The 19,663-nt window shown below is 33.7% G+C and overlaps 1 protein-coding gene across 3 annotated transcripts in view; it reads left to right on the plus strand.

Moving 5' to 3' along the window:
• The window catches only part of Tenm1 (teneurin transmembrane protein 1), an 815,224-nt gene that overhangs the window by 332,021 nt on the left and 463,540 nt on the right, over positions 1 to 19,663 (plus strand). For all 3 annotated transcript variants that reach the window (XM_058571492.1, XM_046468616.2, XM_046468598.2), the window contains 2 exons: positions 4,522 to 4,782; positions 6,372 to 6,428. In XM_058571492.1, coding sequence (XP_058427475.1) covers positions 4,522 to 4,782; positions 6,372 to 6,428 — 318 coding nt within the window. The remainder of the gene's footprint in view (positions 1 to 4,521; positions 4,783 to 6,371; positions 6,429 to 19,663) is intronic.

Raw genomic sequence — 19,663 nt, forward strand, 5'->3', positions numbered from 1 at the left:
GACCAAAGTGTTCCCTAGACAATCACTGAGAAATCATGCATCAGTTAGTTTTGATTTCCTCTTTGCTTAGATGTGAGAAATATAACATTTTGACTGTCTTTTTGTTCTTTTACTAGGAGGGAAAGAGAAGAACCTCCTTCCAGCTCTGAGACTCTTGGTTCCACCTGTGAAAATTGACTAATTCAAAATATCCTCAGTGTTTTAAAGATTGGTGATGTACAGTTCAGTAAAAAAATAGCTTTAGAGAAGTGTAAATGAAAAACTAAACTTGTTTAAAGTGTGCACTGTGAACCAGGAGTGGCAGTGCATGCCTGTAATCACAGTGACTCAAGAGATTGAGGCAGGAGGATTGCAAGTTCAAGGCCAGTCAGGGAAATTTAGAGACTGTCTCAAAATTAAAAAAAAAAAAGAGCCTTTGGGTTTAACCCTCAGTGCCAGAATTTTCTTAAAAATTAAATATGATAAATTTTGGCAAATATATAACTGTCAAATTATTGTCACAGTCCAGATAACAGACATTTAGATCACCCCCCAAATTTTCTCATGTCCCTTTGTTGTTTTTAAAAAATTAATTGATTTTTTTGTTCTGATTTGTTATCCCTTTGTTATTAATGTCTCTGTCCACTCTCTTCCCTTGGGAACCAGTCCCCATATATTTGTTTGTGTTTTCTAGAATTTTACATAAATGGAAACATTGTAATAGACTCCTTGTCTTCTTTCAGTCAGAATAATTATTTTGAAGTCCATCCATGATGTTGTGCATCAACAATTGATTCTTTTTGAGGAATGACTAATATTTCATTGTGTAAATATAACAGCATTGATTTCTATTCACCTATTCATAGACACTTGGGTAATTTCTACTTTCTAGCTGTGAAGAATAAAGCTGCTATGAACAACCTTGTACAGATTTTTGTGTTTACACAAATTTTAATTTCTTTGCAAAAATGTCCATGGGTACAATTGCCTTCCTAATAAGTGTACCTTTAACTTTTTAGGAAACTGCCAAACTGTTTTCCCAGCACTTACAATGTATGAGAATTCTTGTTGCTTCATATCCTTGTCAACAATTGATGTGATGAAAAATTTTTTCCAGTAGAAACTTTTTTTTTTCCTAATAGGTGTGTAGTTGTATCTCATTGTGGTTTTAGTATGCATTTTCCTGTAACTAATGATGTTAAGCATATTTTCATTTGTTTATTGTCTATTCCTGTATCTTTTGTTATAAAGTGTTTCTTCAAACCTTTTGCCCATTTAAAAAAGTTGGATTTCTACCTTTTATTAATACACTTAGATTTCATCTCCCCAAAAACTGAAAATAGGTTTTCTTCAGAATAAAAATTATATACATGTTTGTGAGACTGCAAATGCATCATTAACTTGGCCACGTCTATACCTATTTATTCTTGAATGGTGATTTCTCATGGTACCGTTCTATCTTTTTAAACTGTGGATATTCTAAGATTGTACTTACATTTCTCTTGTGTATAGCCTTTTTGGTAAGAATAGATCTATAATAAATCCAGTTGAACTTTAACTTCTCTAGAGAATATACAGTATTTTAGGTAACAAGGTTACATGTGCAAGGCTAAAAACCAACCACTTAGGGTGTAAGTGCTTTATAGATAATGCATCCTATGGGAATTTTAAGCAACAACAAGACTTTGTGTATTGAAGGAAATATTTTACAAGGGTGACATTGATTTCAAGAAAGGGAAATGAGGCAGTTCAATGAATATCATTTACTATAAATAAGTGAAAGGTTTCCCTTTTCTCTTTACCAGTTTTTTTTTTTTTTAAGAGCAAGTGAGAGCATACTTGGAATGTTACTTTTCTAATTACAGACTGACAAGGTAGTGCACATTTCTCTGACTACATTAATTAGAGAATTTATGACTTAATCTTTGTTTTCATAACAGGATGCAATTCCAACAGAAAATAAGTTGTTTATCTTATGCAATTTTTAATCATTTTACATAACATTCTTTAAATGGGAACAAAGAATCCATGTTCAAATTTCCTTTTGAATGGGAAAAAAAATATCTTTAACAAAAAAGGCATCTGCTTATGTCTGTCAGTGTTCCTTTAAAAAAAAAAAAAACTTATCTGGTGTTTCATTAATCTGGAAAGACAAATGACCATGCATTTATTTTTATTTGCTCATCCTTTTCCAACAAATGTCATGAATCAGATGTTCATATCAAAATCTTTGGAAAGTCACATCTCATATGCCTCTGTCTCAGTGAAACTAAATGTGAGTATGTGCTTTTGGAAGTGTATGTGCTTTTGGAAGATGCTAATTAGCATCCTGAATTCATGGGACTTATATAGAGGCCCTTCACATAAATTTGGAGCAAATACTTTCCGCCTCACATCTTCAAGTAGAATTAGAACTGGTGGGGCAAAATTTGTGGTAATCCATGATGAGGTTTTACCATCACTGCTCCCCTTTTCCTGGCTCCCATTGACTTCAGAGAAATTTCCAGGGCCCTACTTTTCAAAGTGGGGTCTTTGCATCAGCAGCTTGGGCGTCACCTGGAGACTCATTTGAAATGCAAATTAGCGGCCCTCCTCCACGCCTCAATGGAACAAGCAGAAACTAGGGGGCAGGGTGGGGTGGGGCATAGCAATCTCTTAACAAGCCTTCTAGGTGAGTCTGCAGCAGCTGAGTTTGAGAACCACTGGTGTAGGTTAATGAAGGAAGTTGTGACTACAAACCTATATAAAATTCATTTCTTACAGCTTCAAGCTGACAGGTTCATTACCAGGTTGCTGTGGCAACAACTGCAGAGTAGGATTGAATAATGAGACATTGTGAAATTAAGAGGCATGAATATTAACCCATCCCCAAATTCTAAATCCCTAAGATTTATATTGGGCAAAATGGATTTTTACTTTCAGCCTTATGGCAAGGAGAAACATAGTTTGATAAGGTTTTATGTTTGATAAGTGAAAACCATGTGTATTTTTTTAAACATCATTCCTTTGGAATTTAGATAAGTTTTTATAGAAAAGTAGAGTTACATTTAAAGACATTCATCACAGAAATCATAACACTCTCAGCAGTGTTTTATAACCCTGAAGAGTTAATTTTTAATCAGATATTTTTAACACGTCATAACAGCTTTATTTGTCTATAATATTTGTTTTACAAAGCACAGTGCTGGGCACCTAGTGGTTATTAAAAAATATTAAAAATTTAAGCCCTTATTTGGCCATTTATGTGTCATAGAAATAGTTATTATAACAAATATATTTGTATACTATATTCTTTTCTTTAATATATGATCTAAGATTCAGCACTTTCTGTATTCAAAGAATTAAATTCATGTTACGGTTTGCATTTTATTGATATGTGCTAAGGATTAGATGCACCCAGTTAAGCTTCTTCCTGGCCAAATGACATACCCTGTCTCTGATGTCAGTCTGAGAAAATCCTATATAGTGTACTACATCTCCGGATTACCTTATCTAAGTAGTACATGGACATTTCAGATGATATGTCTTGGCATGTGGTCATTTTTCATTAACTTATTAGGGATTGTTAAAGCATCTTTTCTCCTCTTTGACACCTTGCCATAATTGAATATAAAATTGACTATAAGACTGGATGCCTGATATTCATGTAGTAAGTTGATGGAGCTTCATTGGTATCTAACAGAAATAATGCCCAGATATTTTAGGGGGGAAAATGGGCTCTGTTGCCATCTGATGTGGTCTGTGTACAAATAGCATCTACATTTTGGACTATTTTTTTCCTCAACTGTTAGAAGGGAGGATTTGTTACATCATCTTTAAGATTATAAGCATTTTAAATTCTAAGATTTGGGGGGAAAGGAGGAAAACATCAAAATCATAAAGGACCACCAAAGTGCAATACATGACTGAATATTTTGTATTTATTTGGTAAAAGAATAAATTAAATAATAAGTAGTAAAAAGTAAAAAAAAACTTTGTTGGAGACTATGGGGAATAATATTAGGTACTTTGATTTCAGGATATTAAATGGGCATGTTTTAGGGAAAATACTTTAGACGAGTATATTTGAAGTTAATGTTTTCCCCTCAGAGTTTTCACATTGAATTATTTGTTCTTAAATCCAATGTATGGGAAATACTTAAAAAAGTAAATAACTTTAATATTTTAAGCATAGGTGTGCTCTATAGATCATTACTTTCTAGAAGAGGAATATCTTTAAAGGACAGCTTTCTACACTTTATACTCGTCTGCACTCACTTATTTCATTACATTTTTGTGCAACCTAAAATTGTAGCTATAAAGCTATTTTGGGCATGCTTTTTCCAGAACTTGTAAGAATCAACAGGAGCATAATTTTAAGCTACAGAAATGCAAAATAAGCACAGAATCCTAGCTACCATAAATAAAAGGCCAGAATTCTAACTTTGCAAAAACCATAATTATTAGCAATGGGGGAGGGGAAGTGTGAGCACCAAAAGTGGAGTTTTATGGGATATTTCTCCATACTTTTAAACTTTCCCCCTGAACTTTATTTCTTCTCAGAGATGGAATTCTGTGAAACCCCTCACACTTTGTGCTCTGGCTACCAGACAGACATGCACAGTGTTTCTCGGCATGGCTACCAGCTAGAGATGGGATCTGATGTGGACACAGAGACTGAAGGTGCAGCCTCACCTGATCATGCACTGAGAATGTGGATAAGAGGAATGAAATCAGAGCATAGCTCCTGTTTGTCCAGCCGGGCCAACTCTGCTTTGTCCTTGACTGACACTGACCACGAAAGGAAGTCTGATGGGGAAAATGGTAATAAAATCACTTACACCATTTAAGTAAAACACAAAGAGATTTGTTTTACCCTTTGTTTTGTTTTCCTTTCCTGTATCTTCCCATCTGTCATTTAACATGCAGAATGTGATTGCAAGTTAGTAGGGTCCCATGGACAAGGCATATTCCTAAGTATCTGGAAAGTAGATATATTTATTTACAATGATAGACAAAATTATTTTTATTTCTGGGGAACCCCTAGGGAAATAATCTCATTCGGTCAGCAATATTGTGCATGTCTTATTTATTGCTTGCTTTTATTTTCATCTTTATTTTCCAGTGCAATCCTAGTGGGATTTATTATAGAAAATACTCATTTTATGTATTTTGGCTTTATATCAATGTATGAACAATGAGATGAACAGTTGTATAGCAAGCATACTCTTTATATGTTTCCTATTTTGATTCAGATTAACCTGTTGAATGTGCAGATTGATTCAAATTAATCAGGTTAGGCTGAATGGTTTAAATAATAGATGATAAATTAACAGTAGTCATGTTCTAGGAAATAAGTACTGATGATATGATTATTATAATGTAATTATATACTATTTTTCTTGTGATTTTTAGAAAAAAAGAAAAGTTTTATCTTTTTAATTTGTTGGGAAGGGACTAACTTATTTCTGCTCTTCTGTCGCTACCAACAACTAAAATCCTTGCATAAAAATCACATTAATTCTTACTGAACACATTAATCTGTTCATTGCTATTCAGTTTGTCCAAATTTCACGTTTCCATCACCATGACTATGAAGCCTAGTCTGTTAACAATGGCTAATTGCTATTTTCTTAGATGGCAGAGGTAGCCAACTGTTCTGAACTGGCAGTTTCTTCTAGTCTATCCCTTTGTGCCTCCTTGAGCCCAAAAGAGACACTGTAATCAGGAATGAGTGATTGCCCACCAGAATATAATTTTCTAATAATAGTACATAACATTTCATGACATTACCGAATATCTTTGGGAACTTGACTTTTTACGATTATTTTCCTATATGTATATATATAATGCTGAAATGAGAAAGGAACATATTGATATGTTTATGCATATTCATGTAAGTGAAAGAACATTAAGATGGAAGTTAGGAGACTTTGGAATGGTCACTATATTTTGGGGGCTTCATGTATTATTCAAGAAAAACAGTGACCAATATTATATGAAATTGAGTGGTATTTGATCTCCTCTATTATCAAGACATCTTGTTCTCCTTCATTCCACACCTGACATTGGAATTTATAGCAAATTCACTGGATTAACCCATTAAAATACAAGAAAGACATTTCTGCACTGTATTCTCCCATACTTCTACTTCTGCAAGACCCTTAGTATGAGGATACTTTTGGGGTGATAAAATATTCTAGAATTAGATATTGGTGATGGTTGCATAACTCCATGAAAATACTACAAACTACTGAATTGCATGCTTTAAAAGGGAGGTATTATAGTATGTGAAGTATAGTTCAATAAAGCTTTTTATTTTAAAAAAATCACTGAAAAAGGTTAAGGTTGAAGATTGAAAAGTCCCAGATGATTTGGACAAGGATTAATTAGTAAAATGTTTGCTATTACAGGTTTCAAATTCTCTCCAGTTTGTTGTGACATGGAGGCTCAAGCTGGGTCTACTCAAGGCAAGTGTTTGCAAATATTTGACTACAAATTGCTTTTACCTCACCCCATCCTGACACCCATCCCCTCAAAGGGGAACCCTGTTCTTCTGACAAACAACACAATGAACTTGGTAAAATTAGCCCAGTGTCAGTTTTTGTTTTGTTTTCCTGTTATCAATTCATGCAAGCATACCTAGCAGGTTATGGATTTCATCTATTTGTTTTTACATAGTCATTTTTCAGCAAGGAGGGCATTATTATTTTTACTTTTTCCTTTATTGTGCTCATTGGGTTTTGACCCCCTTTTTAAAAAATATTTTTTAGTTGTCAATGGACCTTCATTTTATGTTTTTATATGTGGTACTAAGAATTGAACCCAGTACTCATACTGACTAGGCAAGCACTCTGCCTCTAAGCCACAACCCCAGCCCGGGTTTGGCCCCTTTGGAGAAGAATACTGAAAGCAACTTTTATGAGTGATTTTGTTGACTTAATCTGTATTGAGCCGTTTTCAAACATTTTGCAGTTAAGGTCCTCATATCTAACCACAGTGATTCAAACACAGAAGACAGATATATAGGGTTTATAACAGTACTTGTAACATACAAATATGATATGGATGCTTATTATTTTTGTATCAGCATTTCAAAATTATTCATATCTGTGAGGATATGAAATGAGATAACTCATTTTATCTTCATGACTACTCTGTGAAATAGATCTATTATCAACCCTATTTCACACATGAGGAAGTGTTAAAACAACAATTCAGAAAGAAGCAAGCCATTTTTTCTTCCTTGTATCACGTATGTATATAATATGAACTTAAACAACTCTCCTCTGCTTACATTAGAGTTCTGAATGTCTTACTCTGACTGTTGTTACTATTTTCTTTTTTTTAAAGGGGAGAGAGAGGGGGGAGAGAGAGAGAGAGGGAGGGAGAGAGAGAGAGAATAGTAGATGGACATAACACAATGCCTTTATTTTTTTTTATGTGGTGCTGAGAATCGAACCCGGGTCCCGCTTGTGCTAGGCAAACGCTCTACCGCTGAGCCACAATCCCAGCCCACTATTTTCTTTTTTTAAGCATATAAAGCAGGGTTTATTTAAAAAGGAGTACTTCTTATTAAATAATAAATAATAATAAATAGTACTTCTTATTAAAAAGGAGACTTCTCCTGGGAGGAGAAGGGGGCCATAGCTGGTATCCTGGTATCCCCAGAAGTAGGAGTGTTCTGCCTTTTTTTTTTTAAGAGAGAGTGAGAGAGAGAGAGAATTTCTTTAATATTTATTTTTTTAGTTTTCGGCAGACACAACATCTTTGTTTCTATGTGGTGCTGAGGATCAAACCTGGGCCGCACACATGCCAGGCGAGCGTGCTACTGCTTGAGCCACATGAACCTGGGCCGCACACATGCCAGGCGAGCGTGCTACTGCTTGAGCCACATCCCCAGCCCAGTGTTCTGCCTTTTAATAAGTCCTATGTTTCCCTTGTACTCCTGCTCTCTTGCCCCTTATCTCTCTCCTTCCTGATTACATGAGTAGGCTCAGGAAATGCTCAGTGGGATGGCCAAAAGGTGGGAAACAGGTGGGCTGGAGGGACCAGGGAGGAGAGATCAGGGCAGGAAGGGTGCATAATTAACAACTCCCTGCAGAGAGGGACAATTCCTGGAACAGGTTACCTTAGCAACTGGTTGGAGCAGGGGCAAGTTATCTTGATAAAGGTGGAAGAAGGGCTCTGTCTCTCTATTTTCAATAAGAATAGTATAATTTGGGATTTTCCTTTCCTCTACTGTGGAGTAGAGGAAGGGAATCAAGGGGGATGGGTGAAGAATGGCAAAAGGGAAAACCAGTGGAATGAATCTGACCTACCTTTCCAGTTTATATATATGAATATATCACAATGAGTCTTACCTTTATGCATATCCACAAGGCATTGATTTTAAAGATTATAAAGAAATAGCAGAAAAATCAGTAGAGGTAAAGAAACAGGGAAAGGGAACAGTGGGGGGGGGGAAGGAGGGAAAGGAAAAGGGAAGTATTAGGATCTGAATTATTATATAATACTAGAGATATATGAAAGTTAAATAATGTACAATCTCCAACCTTAAGGAACTTTTCTGATGTTTGTCCTTGGATAGATAAATAAAGCTTTCCAAGTCTCAGTTTCCTAGTCTGTCAAGTGGAGGAAATACCTATTCAAAATTTTGGGCTGCTGGTGGTTATGTATGTCTATAATCCCAGCAACTCAAGGGGCCTAGAAAAGGGGATCACAAATTCAAAGCCAGCCTCAGCAACTTAGTGAGGCCCCAGGCAAATTAGTGAACCCCTGTCTTAAAATAAAAAGTAAATAAATAAATAAAAGGACTGAGGATGTGGCTCAATGGTAAAGCACCTCTGGGTTCAATCTCTAGTACAAAAAAAATTTAAGTTTTGGGGGTTTTTGTGAAGAATATGGATGTATAGCATTTTATGGTATGTCTATTTTAACTAAATATTTAATAATAAATGTCATTTGTGGTTTTATCTATCACTGTACATTTACTGTGCACATATTATCAGATTGGATAGGTGCTATAGGGTAACATTTCTGTTATCAAGGATTAAACAGAAGTGCATTGTACCTTCTGAAACATCTGGTGTCCTAGGAAACTCTCTAGTCTAGCAGAATTCATCTTACTTTCTGCTTATTTCAAACTAGGTAAAAATCCTTGGACTTGTCTTATATTAAACAATATATCATTTCAATAGCCAGCAATCTTGTTCTGAGAGGACTGTGATAGGAAATTCACTAAAGTACTTCAGACCTGTGTGAGGGTTAATTTCTGCTATTATAATTCCTACTGTCATTGTAGTAGTCCTTAAAGTAGAGCTGGGATTTCAACTATTCAGAAGCCCTGTTGATTTCCATGATTGTTGGGCAGTTGTGCTCCCTATGTACTTGCTCAGGAACTTTACAGGTACAGGAATATCTGGTGCAATCCCATCACAGCTAAGAAATCCATTAGTACTGCTCCCCATTGTTTCTTTACTGCATGCCACAGAACCCTGGTAATATAGCATGTGCTATCAATAAACACCATACCATCATAGCCATGCATATGCTGTTCTCAGACCCTAAATTGCTTCAAGGGAACAGCTGGAGTTGTGAAAAAATGGCTAAACTAACACCTGGGGTTTTTGAATGACACGTGATAGTTATACCCAAATGAGGAGTTATTCCTTCTGATATTTGACCATATGGGGCCATTCATGTACATTTAGTGGAGGAAATTTGTTTGTTTGTTTTAGTTTTCTTTCCTTTGCTTTTTGTTTTCCCTTGGTAATGTAAGTTATACAGGACACTTCCATAGCAGTGATAACAGTTCCTGAGGAACTATCTGAATGTCAAAGGAAATGTGTGAAACAATGCAATGACTTGGTAATAGCTTTGGCAGGAGCCCTGCCATATAACTGACATCCTAATGGCTCTGTTGGACCCATTAGGCATGTATGAGACAGTGCAGTTGACTCTGTAACAGCTCTTTTGGAGATGTTACACTATCAGAGGAAGTGCATAAGTCATTGGGATTACTTTACATGTGGGTGAGACACTTCTGTGGTGAATGTTATGCTTTTACAATTGAAAACCACTTTGATGACATTGAACTTCAAGCTATTATCATGGTAGATATAACAAAGTCATATTTTTTAGTAGGTAATTTTAACTAGTATTTTTAGTGTTAAAGTATTAGCTGATGGTTAAAAATTACAATAATTAAAAACAAGTATAAACTGGAAAAGTGAAATATCCTTCTCTCTACCTTTCAAGTGTCATTTTTGAAAGACAGCTAGTGTTAACAGTGTACAAATGGGATCACATGCTACAGAAAAACCAACAACATTTTTCAGTTCAGATATCTTGGATATATCCCCATATTTGTAACAGAGATCTACCCCATTAATTTTAACGTATGGAATTTTATTTATGTATATGCCATTTTTGAGGTACTGGGGATTGAACCTAGAAGCATTTTCCACTGAGTTATTTTCCCCCTTTCTTTATATTTTTTAAAATTTTGAGACAGGGTCTCACTAAATTGCTGAGGCTGACTTTGAACTTACAATCTTTTTGTCTCAGCTTCCTGAGTTGCTGGGATTATAGGCATGTACCAATGTGGCCAATTGTATCAATTTTTTTTTTTAAATTTAGTCATTTCCTCTTGGTGCACAACTAGTTTTCCAGTGCTTTGATCTTAAAAGTAGTACTGTATTTAATATCCTTGTATACATCTTTTTGCACACTTCTTGAATAATTTCTTAGTACTAAAAATGATGGGCAAAAGATATATGCGTGTTTAATCTTTTTTGTATATAAATATCAAATTTCCCCCTTAAAAGAGCACTACCTGCTAACACTATATGCAGAGTACCTGTTTTCCTATATTCTTACGAACACTGGCAATGACAAAAAAGATTTCTAATACCCAGTCTGCTAGATGAAATATGAGAGCTCTTTATGGTATTATTTTGTATTTATTTATGAATGAGTTTGGGCATTTTTATATGCAATGGCCCATTTGCATCTCTTCTCTGAATTGCCTGTTGACATCCTTTGCCCAGTTTTCTACTTATAATCAATAAGAAAAATTTCAACAACAAAATAGAAAAAAAAGTGGATATAGGCCATAGAAAAGGAAATGAGAGTGTTTCTTGAACATATGAAAAAAAAATGTTTAACCTTACTTCTAAGAGAAATTACTATTAAAATTATAATACATTATCATTTGTCACCTATAATCTTGGCAGTAATAAAATTTTGATAATGTTTTACATATTGCCATACTAGTGTCTGTTGTATTCTGCTGCCTTTCCTATCCTCTACTATCCCCCCTCCCCTCCCCTCCCCTCCCCTCCCCTCTTCTCTCTCTGCTCCCTCTACTGACATTCCTTAATGGATGTGTAACTGATGTGATTCTGCAATCTGTATATGGGGTAAAAATGGGAGCTCATAACCCACTTGAATCAAATTGTGAAATATGATATATCAAGAACTATGTAATGTTTTGAACAGCCAACAATAAAAAATTTAAAAAAAAATTGATAATGTGCATTTTTGAAAACTGTGCATAAAACATTGGTTAAAGGAGTATAAGTACAATCTCTATGAAAGAAAATTTAACAATACTTAGGAAAAAAATGTTCTCCTTTGACCCAAAAATTTCAATTCTTGAAATTTATCCTATAGATATTGAATGAGCACTTAATGATATGTATGGGGGGGTCACTGTAGCATTGTTGAGATATCAAAACATCAGAGACACCAATCAAAATGTTTGTTAATAGGAAGAGATTTGAATAATTTATGGTTTATTCATGCAGTGGACTGTTCTGCAGCTTTAAAAATAATGAGACATATATGTTAGGAGGAAAGTTGGAGATGCCTCAGGTAGAATTGCACAGGGGTTTCTACTCCATTGACACTCTATTTTTGTGTTTATAATATTTTATTACCTAAACTAGGTGATGAGGTATATAGGTAACTATATTATTGCTCTTTATACTAATTTATGATGTCTAAAATGTTGTTTAATAAATTTAGTGCAAACAAAATGAGACAACTATATATGTATTGAAGTAGAACAAATTTGAGATGCATCATTAAACAAAAAACATAGGGTTTGAATCATTGCATAAAGGAGTGGATATTTGTCTGTGATCCAGTATAAGAAATACATTTTATTGTAACCAAGTTCACAATAAATGTATAAATAAAAATCAGAAACAAAAATTTCACAATACGCCAGCCTTTTTATGAACAATATGCTATGACATATTCTATTCTATTCATTTCTTTATAATGTTAATTATGAGCCAATAAATTAATTATAACTCACTAATATGTCACAATCTGCACTTTTAAAACCATGATATCTACTATATTACTTTATGTGTGATGTTTAATGAAACTGTATGCACACATGTTTTTATATGCATAGATTTTTTTCTGGAAGTATTCATAGTAAATGAATAATTTTAAGTGAATTTGTGGAGAGGAATTAGATGGTTGTGAGACAGATGTCAGAGGGAGTTTTTTTTTAAATCTATGTGATTTTTTTTTTGTTCCTTTTGAACTTAGTCCCATATGCTATGTATTTTATTTTATTTTATTCATTAATTTTATTAATTTATTTTATTTAACATATTTTTTTAAAATAAGTGAAGTAAAAATGATGTCACAGAATAATGAATCCAATTCATCTGTTTTCTGGACCAGTTTTTAAGTAGCCAATAATTGCTGCTTACAGAGCTCTTTCAAATGTTTGAAGATAAATTTAAGAAATAAAAATATTCTATAAAAAATAACAGAACAAAGTTATTAAATAGTACCTTTAGGGCAATTCCCATCTTTAGCTCTTGATTTCTTTCTTTGACATAGTTGTGTGTGTGTGTGTGTGTGTGTGTGTGTGTGTGTATGAGAGAGAGAGAGAGAGAGAGAGAGAGAGAGAGATCCTTTTGAAAATGAAGTGGAAAACAAATCTATTAGATAACATATTAGGTGATATTGTGATGGTTAAGCCTGCTCATTTTGATTATCCTCCCAAAGTTAGAGGGCCATACGTAGAAGGGAAACAATCATTTATTTAAAAAGCTCTGTTTAGTGATCAAGTTTCTGTCTTACAGAGGAAGTAAGGCATGGATGTATTGTTATCCAGCAGACAAGCAGTTGTGTGTTTCTAAGTTATCTGCCAAAATTAACAGTTGTAAAATAAAAAGCTGAAAATTTCAAGCCTTTCATTTAATATATACCATACCATTTTCCTTTGAAACCAAAAACATATATGTGTCATTTTACAATTTTAGCATTATACACATAATGGTGTTTCCATAAACAAGTGACTGTCATACTAAGTGGTTGATTTTAAATAACATTTCCTTATTCACCAAAGCCATACGTTAATTTTCTTCAGTGTTATGGCCACTGTCATCTGGAATTTTTCCTTAATTATTTTTTGTTTATTTTGATGTTTCTGAGTGCAAAACTAGATTTTTTTTACACAACTTATTGTTTAATTGTTCCTTGACAGATTTATATTTGCTCAAATAATTTTTCTAAAGCTTGAGGGATTGTGTGGCCTAACAAGAAATCTATATAATTGTTTAATCCTTTTACCATGAGAAAATTGACAGCATTGTGAAATAAACCAAAAATTCTTTTCTACTTCATGTTTTAAATACTTGATTACTGCTGTTAAAAAAGGACCAAAACAAAAAGTATAAGTCCTGTGGAGTTTCCCTTTTCCCTGAAGAACTTGTGTGTTCTCTATACTTGCTTCACATGGCTTCTAGGATTCAAAGTTCTCTTCATTTCCCTCTTATCTCATTGATGATTCTTTTTTTAAAAAAAATTGTTATTTTTAGTTATACATGACAGTAGAATGTGTTTTGACATATCATACATACACGGAGTATAACTTTCCATTCTTGTGGTTGTACATGATTTCTAGTTACACAGGTCATGTATTCATAAATGAATATAGGAAAGTTATATCCGATTTATTCTACTGTCTTTCCCATTTCCATCTCTCCCTCTTCATCCTTTCCCCCTTGTCCATCTCATGAATCTCCACTCCTCCCCACAGCTCACCACCTATTGTGAGTCAGTATCTGCATAACAGAGAGAACATTCAGCCTTGGTTTTTTGGAATTGACTTATTTCTTTAGGCATGATAGTCTTCAGTTCTGTCTACTTACCAGCAAATACCATAATTTTATTCTTCTTTATAGCTGAGTAATAATCCATTGTGTATATATACCACATTTCCTTTATCCATTCATGTGTTGCAGGACACCTAGGTTGGTTCCATAGCTTAGCTATTGTAAATTCAGCTTCTGTAAACATTGGTGTGACTGTGTCCCTGTAGTATGCTGTTTTTAAGTCCTTTGGGTATAAACTAAGGAGTGGGATAGCTGGGTCAATTGGTCATTCCATTCCAAATTTTCTGAGGAATCTCCATACTGCTTTCCAGAGTGGTTGCACCAATTTGCAGTCCCACCAGCAATGTATGAATGTACCTTTTCCCCTACATCCTTGTCAACGTTTAGTATTTCTTGTATTCTTGATAATTGCCATTCTGACTGGAGTGAGATGAAATCTCAGTTTTTTTTTCTAATTTGCGTTTCTCTAATTGCTAGAGATATTGAACATTTTTTCATATATTTTTGGACCATTTGTATTTCTTCTGTAAAGTATCTGGTCAGTTTCTTTACTCATTTATTGATTAGATTATTTGGTTTTTTGGTGTTAAGTTTTTTGAGTACTTTATATATCCTGGAGATTAATACTATATCAGAGGTGCAGGTGGCAAAGATTTTCTCCCATTCTGTAGGCTCTCTCTTCACATTCTTGATTGTTTCCTTTGCTGTGAAGAAGTATTTAGTATGATACCACCCCATTTCTTGATTCTTGATTTTACTTCTTATGCTTTAGGAGTCTGGTAGAGGAAGTCAGTTCCTAAGCCAACATAAAGGAAATTTGGGCCTAATTTTTCTTCTAGTAGGCACTGGGTCTCTGGTCTAATGCACAGGTCTTTTATCCATTTTGAATTGAATTTTGTGCAGAGTGAGTGAGAGATGGGGGTTCAATTTCATTTTGCTACATATGGATTTCCAGTTTTCCCAGCATCATTTGTTGAAGAAGTCACGTTTTCTCCAATGTATGTTTATGGTGCCTTTATCTAGTATGAGATATTGTATTTATGTGGGTTTGTCTCTGTGTCTTCTATTCTGTTCCATTGGTCTTCATGTCTGTTTTTGTTCCAATACCATTCCATTTTTGATACTATAGCTCTGTAGTATAATTTAAGGTCTGGTATTGTGATGCTTCATGCTTCACTTTTCTCACCAAGGAATGCTTTGGCTATTCTGGACTTCTTATTTTCCCAAATGAATTTCATGACTGTTTTTTCTATTTTTATGAAGAACATCACTGGGATTTTAACAGGAATTACATTCAATCTGTATAGTGCTTTTGGAAGTATGGCCATTTTGACAATATTAATTCTGCCTATCCAAGAACATAGGAGATCTTTCCATCTTCTAAGGTCTTCTTCAAGTTTTTTTTTTCTTTAGTATTCTGTAGTTTTTATTATAGAGGTGTTTCACCTCTTTTGTTAGATTAATTCCCAAGTATGTTTTTGAGGCTTTTATGAATGGGATAGTTTTCCTAATTTCTCTTTTAATTGGTTCATCTCTGATCTACAAACACAACTGATTTATGGGTGTTAATTATGTATCCTGTTACTTTGCTGAATTTATTTGTGAGTTCTAGAAGTTTTCTGGTAGAGTTTTTTGGTTCTTTTAAATATAGAGTCACATTGTCAACAAACATGGATAGTTTGAGTTGTTCTTTTCATATTCATATCCCTTTAATTTTATTTTTCTAATTGCTCTGCCTAGAGTTTCCAGGACTGTTTTGAACAGAGATCGTGAAAGCAGGATTCCCTGTGTTGTTCCAGTTTTTAGTGGAAATGCTTTCATTTTTTCTCCATTTAAAATGATGTTGACCTTCGGTTTAGTATATATAGCTTTTACAATGTTGAGGTATGTTCCTACTATCCCTAGTTTTCCTAGTGTTTTGAACATGAAGGGTTGCTGTATTGTGTCAAATGCTTTTTTCTGCATCTATTGAGATAATCATGATTCTTGTCTTTAAGTGTATTGATGTGATGAATTATGTTTATTGATTTCTGTATGTTGAACCAAACTTGCATCCCTGGGATGAATCCCACTTGATCATGTTGCACTATCTTTTTAATGTCATCAGTGACATCTAATGCTATTTGCTGATTCTTCCTATTCTCTATGAACTTTGAACATTGGTATATCCGAGGGCTCACGTCTTTACCCATGAATCTTCAAATTTATACTCACTCACTTAGTGATTTCATATGGTTTTGAGGCTAAAACACTATCTTATATCCTGAATAACTCCCAAGTTTACTTGTCAACCAAAACCTTACTTCCAACATCCATTTTCAACTACTGCTCAAAATTTTACTTGAATTTTAATAGGAATCTTAAAATCAGATTATGAAAAACTAACCTTCTCATCATGAATATTTATTTGAACTATTATTCCTTATACAATTGAGCTTTCAAGGGTTTGTCTATATGTGTAAACCAGTTTCTGTTTCAGTTTGGTTAACTTGGTCAAACAGCTCAATCAAGTCAGCAGGTTTTAAATCCCTAAGTTAAAACTTTAATCAGTCAGAATAATTTTCCTGATTTCCTGGATTTGTTTAGTTTCAGATTATGATGATAGCTTTGACATTTATAGGTAAAATATTGAAGTTAGTTTCTGGATAGAGAAAGAGTTGTGATTGATGTATCAAATCAATACATATAGACATAACTATATTCAATCACAATTAGATTACAAGTCAAATGACTATTGTAGGAAAACTTTATAGTCAGCATAGTTTAAGACTAAGAAATAGTAAAAACTAATTGATTGAGTGTCCATAAATAAATAAGCACATGCATGTATCTTTTTGAGTAATTTATGAAAATAAGTCAATCAAAATTGTCAAATAAGTTGATTTATTTAAGATATTTTCTAAATTGATGTGTTGTCTGGCTGAATTGCCTGGGCCTTCCAGTGGAAACTATTGAACCTTTTGTTTATGAAGATATAACCATATATTATCAAATAATGCATTGATTTTGAAAGCATTCCAATTAGAATTGATCAATCAGTCCAGTCAAGTTGTCAAGAAATATGAATTTATAGGACAATTGCACCTAAAGTAGGACTAGGATAATAAAAATATAGAAGATGTTAAAGTGAGGTTTTACTAATTCCAGGTCATATCAGAGTTTGAGGAAATGTAAAAGTTGAACAAATAGCAGCAAATGGAAAGTTCATCATTTCAACTTTGCAGAAGTTGTAAACCTGTCAAATTATGACATTTTTGCCAGTCTTCCCATACTTATTTGGAGTCAAAACAATGCCATTGCTAACACTAGGATACCTCAAGAAGGACCAGGAAACAGAACAAAACAAAAATTTAAAAAAAGAAATTAGAAATATTATATCCTTTTATTAAGTACTTAATATGCATTTTTACTTGACCCCAGTTATATATGCATGAATTATTTAAACCTTTGACTACTTTCATTGTACTCGTGGTCCTATAGGATATCATTTGCCAGTTTTGATAACTTTTATGGGAGTGGTATAGATTTGGAAATTAATTTTATCTTTTGCCATAAGTGTAGTTTTATCCATAAGCTTTGTCATTTGTATGTCAAACTAAATTCTATAATTTTTTATCAGCTTCAGACACAAGAAGGTTTATCAAGATGTTTCTGTTTTACTTTTCATTACCTAAGCAGCTGCCTAGAACTAGAGTCACAAGTCTGCTAAATTGGGCAGGCATTTGGAACATTTTTTTTTTTATCACATTCTTCTAAGACCCATAAATTTATAAAAAGAAATTAGCCCAAGGTGAATCTCAGCAGAGAGTGGTTTTCTCTGATAATAATTTGCCTCCAGCGAAGAGATTGGTCTTTACCCACAAGAACTAGAAAGAATAATTTGGACATATTTTCTTGTACCTTATACCTTGGGCCCAAGAGACTTAAAATAAAGAAATATCTTGCTTTCCAACAAGTGAGGTTTCAGTTGTTCCAGATTGAATTAGTGTAAATAAAATAGAAAGAAGGGTCCTAGCAAATCAATACTGCATTGGTAGTAAACTGGAAAATACTGACAAATTATCCTTTTAGGCCTTAGCGAGGTTTAATCTAAACATCGTTTTCTCCTGACAGTATGAGAGAGAAGAGAGTAATTTATTACTCAGCCCTGATATGGATGAGAAAAGACTGTTGCTTGTTCTCTACTGTTCTTGCTCTTTCCCCTCTCTATGCCAGTTCAATTTTTGTTTTGCTCTAGAAAATCATTCCCTAATAATATGTTTATAAGTCTTGTAACTTTAATGCCATGGCACTGCTCCCTTATCATGGTACATTTGAGTACTTGCCAGTTTGTCTAAGAAGAATGTGGATTGTTAAGTGCTCTGTTGAAATTTAGAAGTCTCTCATTACGTGCATGGAGCACATTCCTAAGGTGTTGTATGCCCATCATTTCATAGTTCCCTATACTATATGAGATCACAGTATAAAGGAATGTTTTTAGAAAGTCTGATCACGTTTAATATGAATAATGACCCTGAGCCCAAATTTATGACTTTCATAAGTTGCATCTTTTCCCCATTTTGTTTTTTTAAGGTAAGCCCTATCTCTGGTATAATTCAAAGTTACTACCCATTTTTAGGAAAGGGAGGAATGTGTGTTTTTAAAATCAAAATTATTTAGCATTGTTTCTGTTCAAATTTCTTCTGATTTTTAATTGTTTTATCACATGATTGTCATTCCATGTGATAGGCATGAAGTATAAATATGTGACCTATATGGCAGAAATATTAGGTCAACAATTTGTTCATTGTTTTTATTAAATAAATTAGTCATATTAAATGTCACAATTTTCAACATGGATATGATAAAACATCACTTTTAATTAACCCAAAAGGAATATGGACATAAGAAAACCAAACAATTGCTTCAGGCAGAATCGTTTCTCAAGTCACTGCATTATGAACAATATTTAAATTACTGGTCAGATTCCACATATTTTGCAAAACCTAGGGTTTATTATAATTATACCTCAACAGTTATTATCAGTGTAATAAAGAAATGAACCTCAAACTTTTTATACACTTTGAGAATAGTATGCATGTTAAATAGTAATAATATCTTCCTACATATTGAACCCCATATCAAATTGAAGCTTAAATAGGTTTAATTGCTCATCTAAACTACAGAAATATTTAAGTTCACTGGGGCTTCTAGTCCAAAGGTAAAAATATTAAGTTATAAATGGTACACATATATTCAAAAGGAGGGGGCTTGGGATGTGGCTCAAGTGGTAGTGCACTTGCCTGGCATGTGTGTGGCCCAGGTTCGATCCTCAGCACCACATACAAACAAAGATGTTGTGTCCACCGAAAACTAAAAAATAAATATTAAAATTTTCTCTCTCTCTCTCTCTCTCTCTAAAAAAAGGAGGAGTTTCAGTAAAAAAAAATTAGTTTAATCCTGTTTTATTGTCCCATGGGGAAATAAATTTCTTCTAGAAAACATTTTTTCTCAAAGGGCAAAATTTATTACAGATATATGATTGAGACTACTAAATATAAATGTTGCAACTTTACTGT

The sequence above is a fragment of the Marmota monax genome, unplaced genomic scaffold, assembly GCF_021218885.2.
Source record: "Marmota monax isolate L192 unplaced genomic scaffold, Marmota_monax_Labrador192_F-V1.1 WCK01_AAM20220418_F8-fsc00054, whole genome shotgun sequence".
NCBI classification, from domain to species: Eukaryota; Metazoa; Chordata; class Mammalia; order Rodentia; family Sciuridae; genus Marmota; species Marmota monax.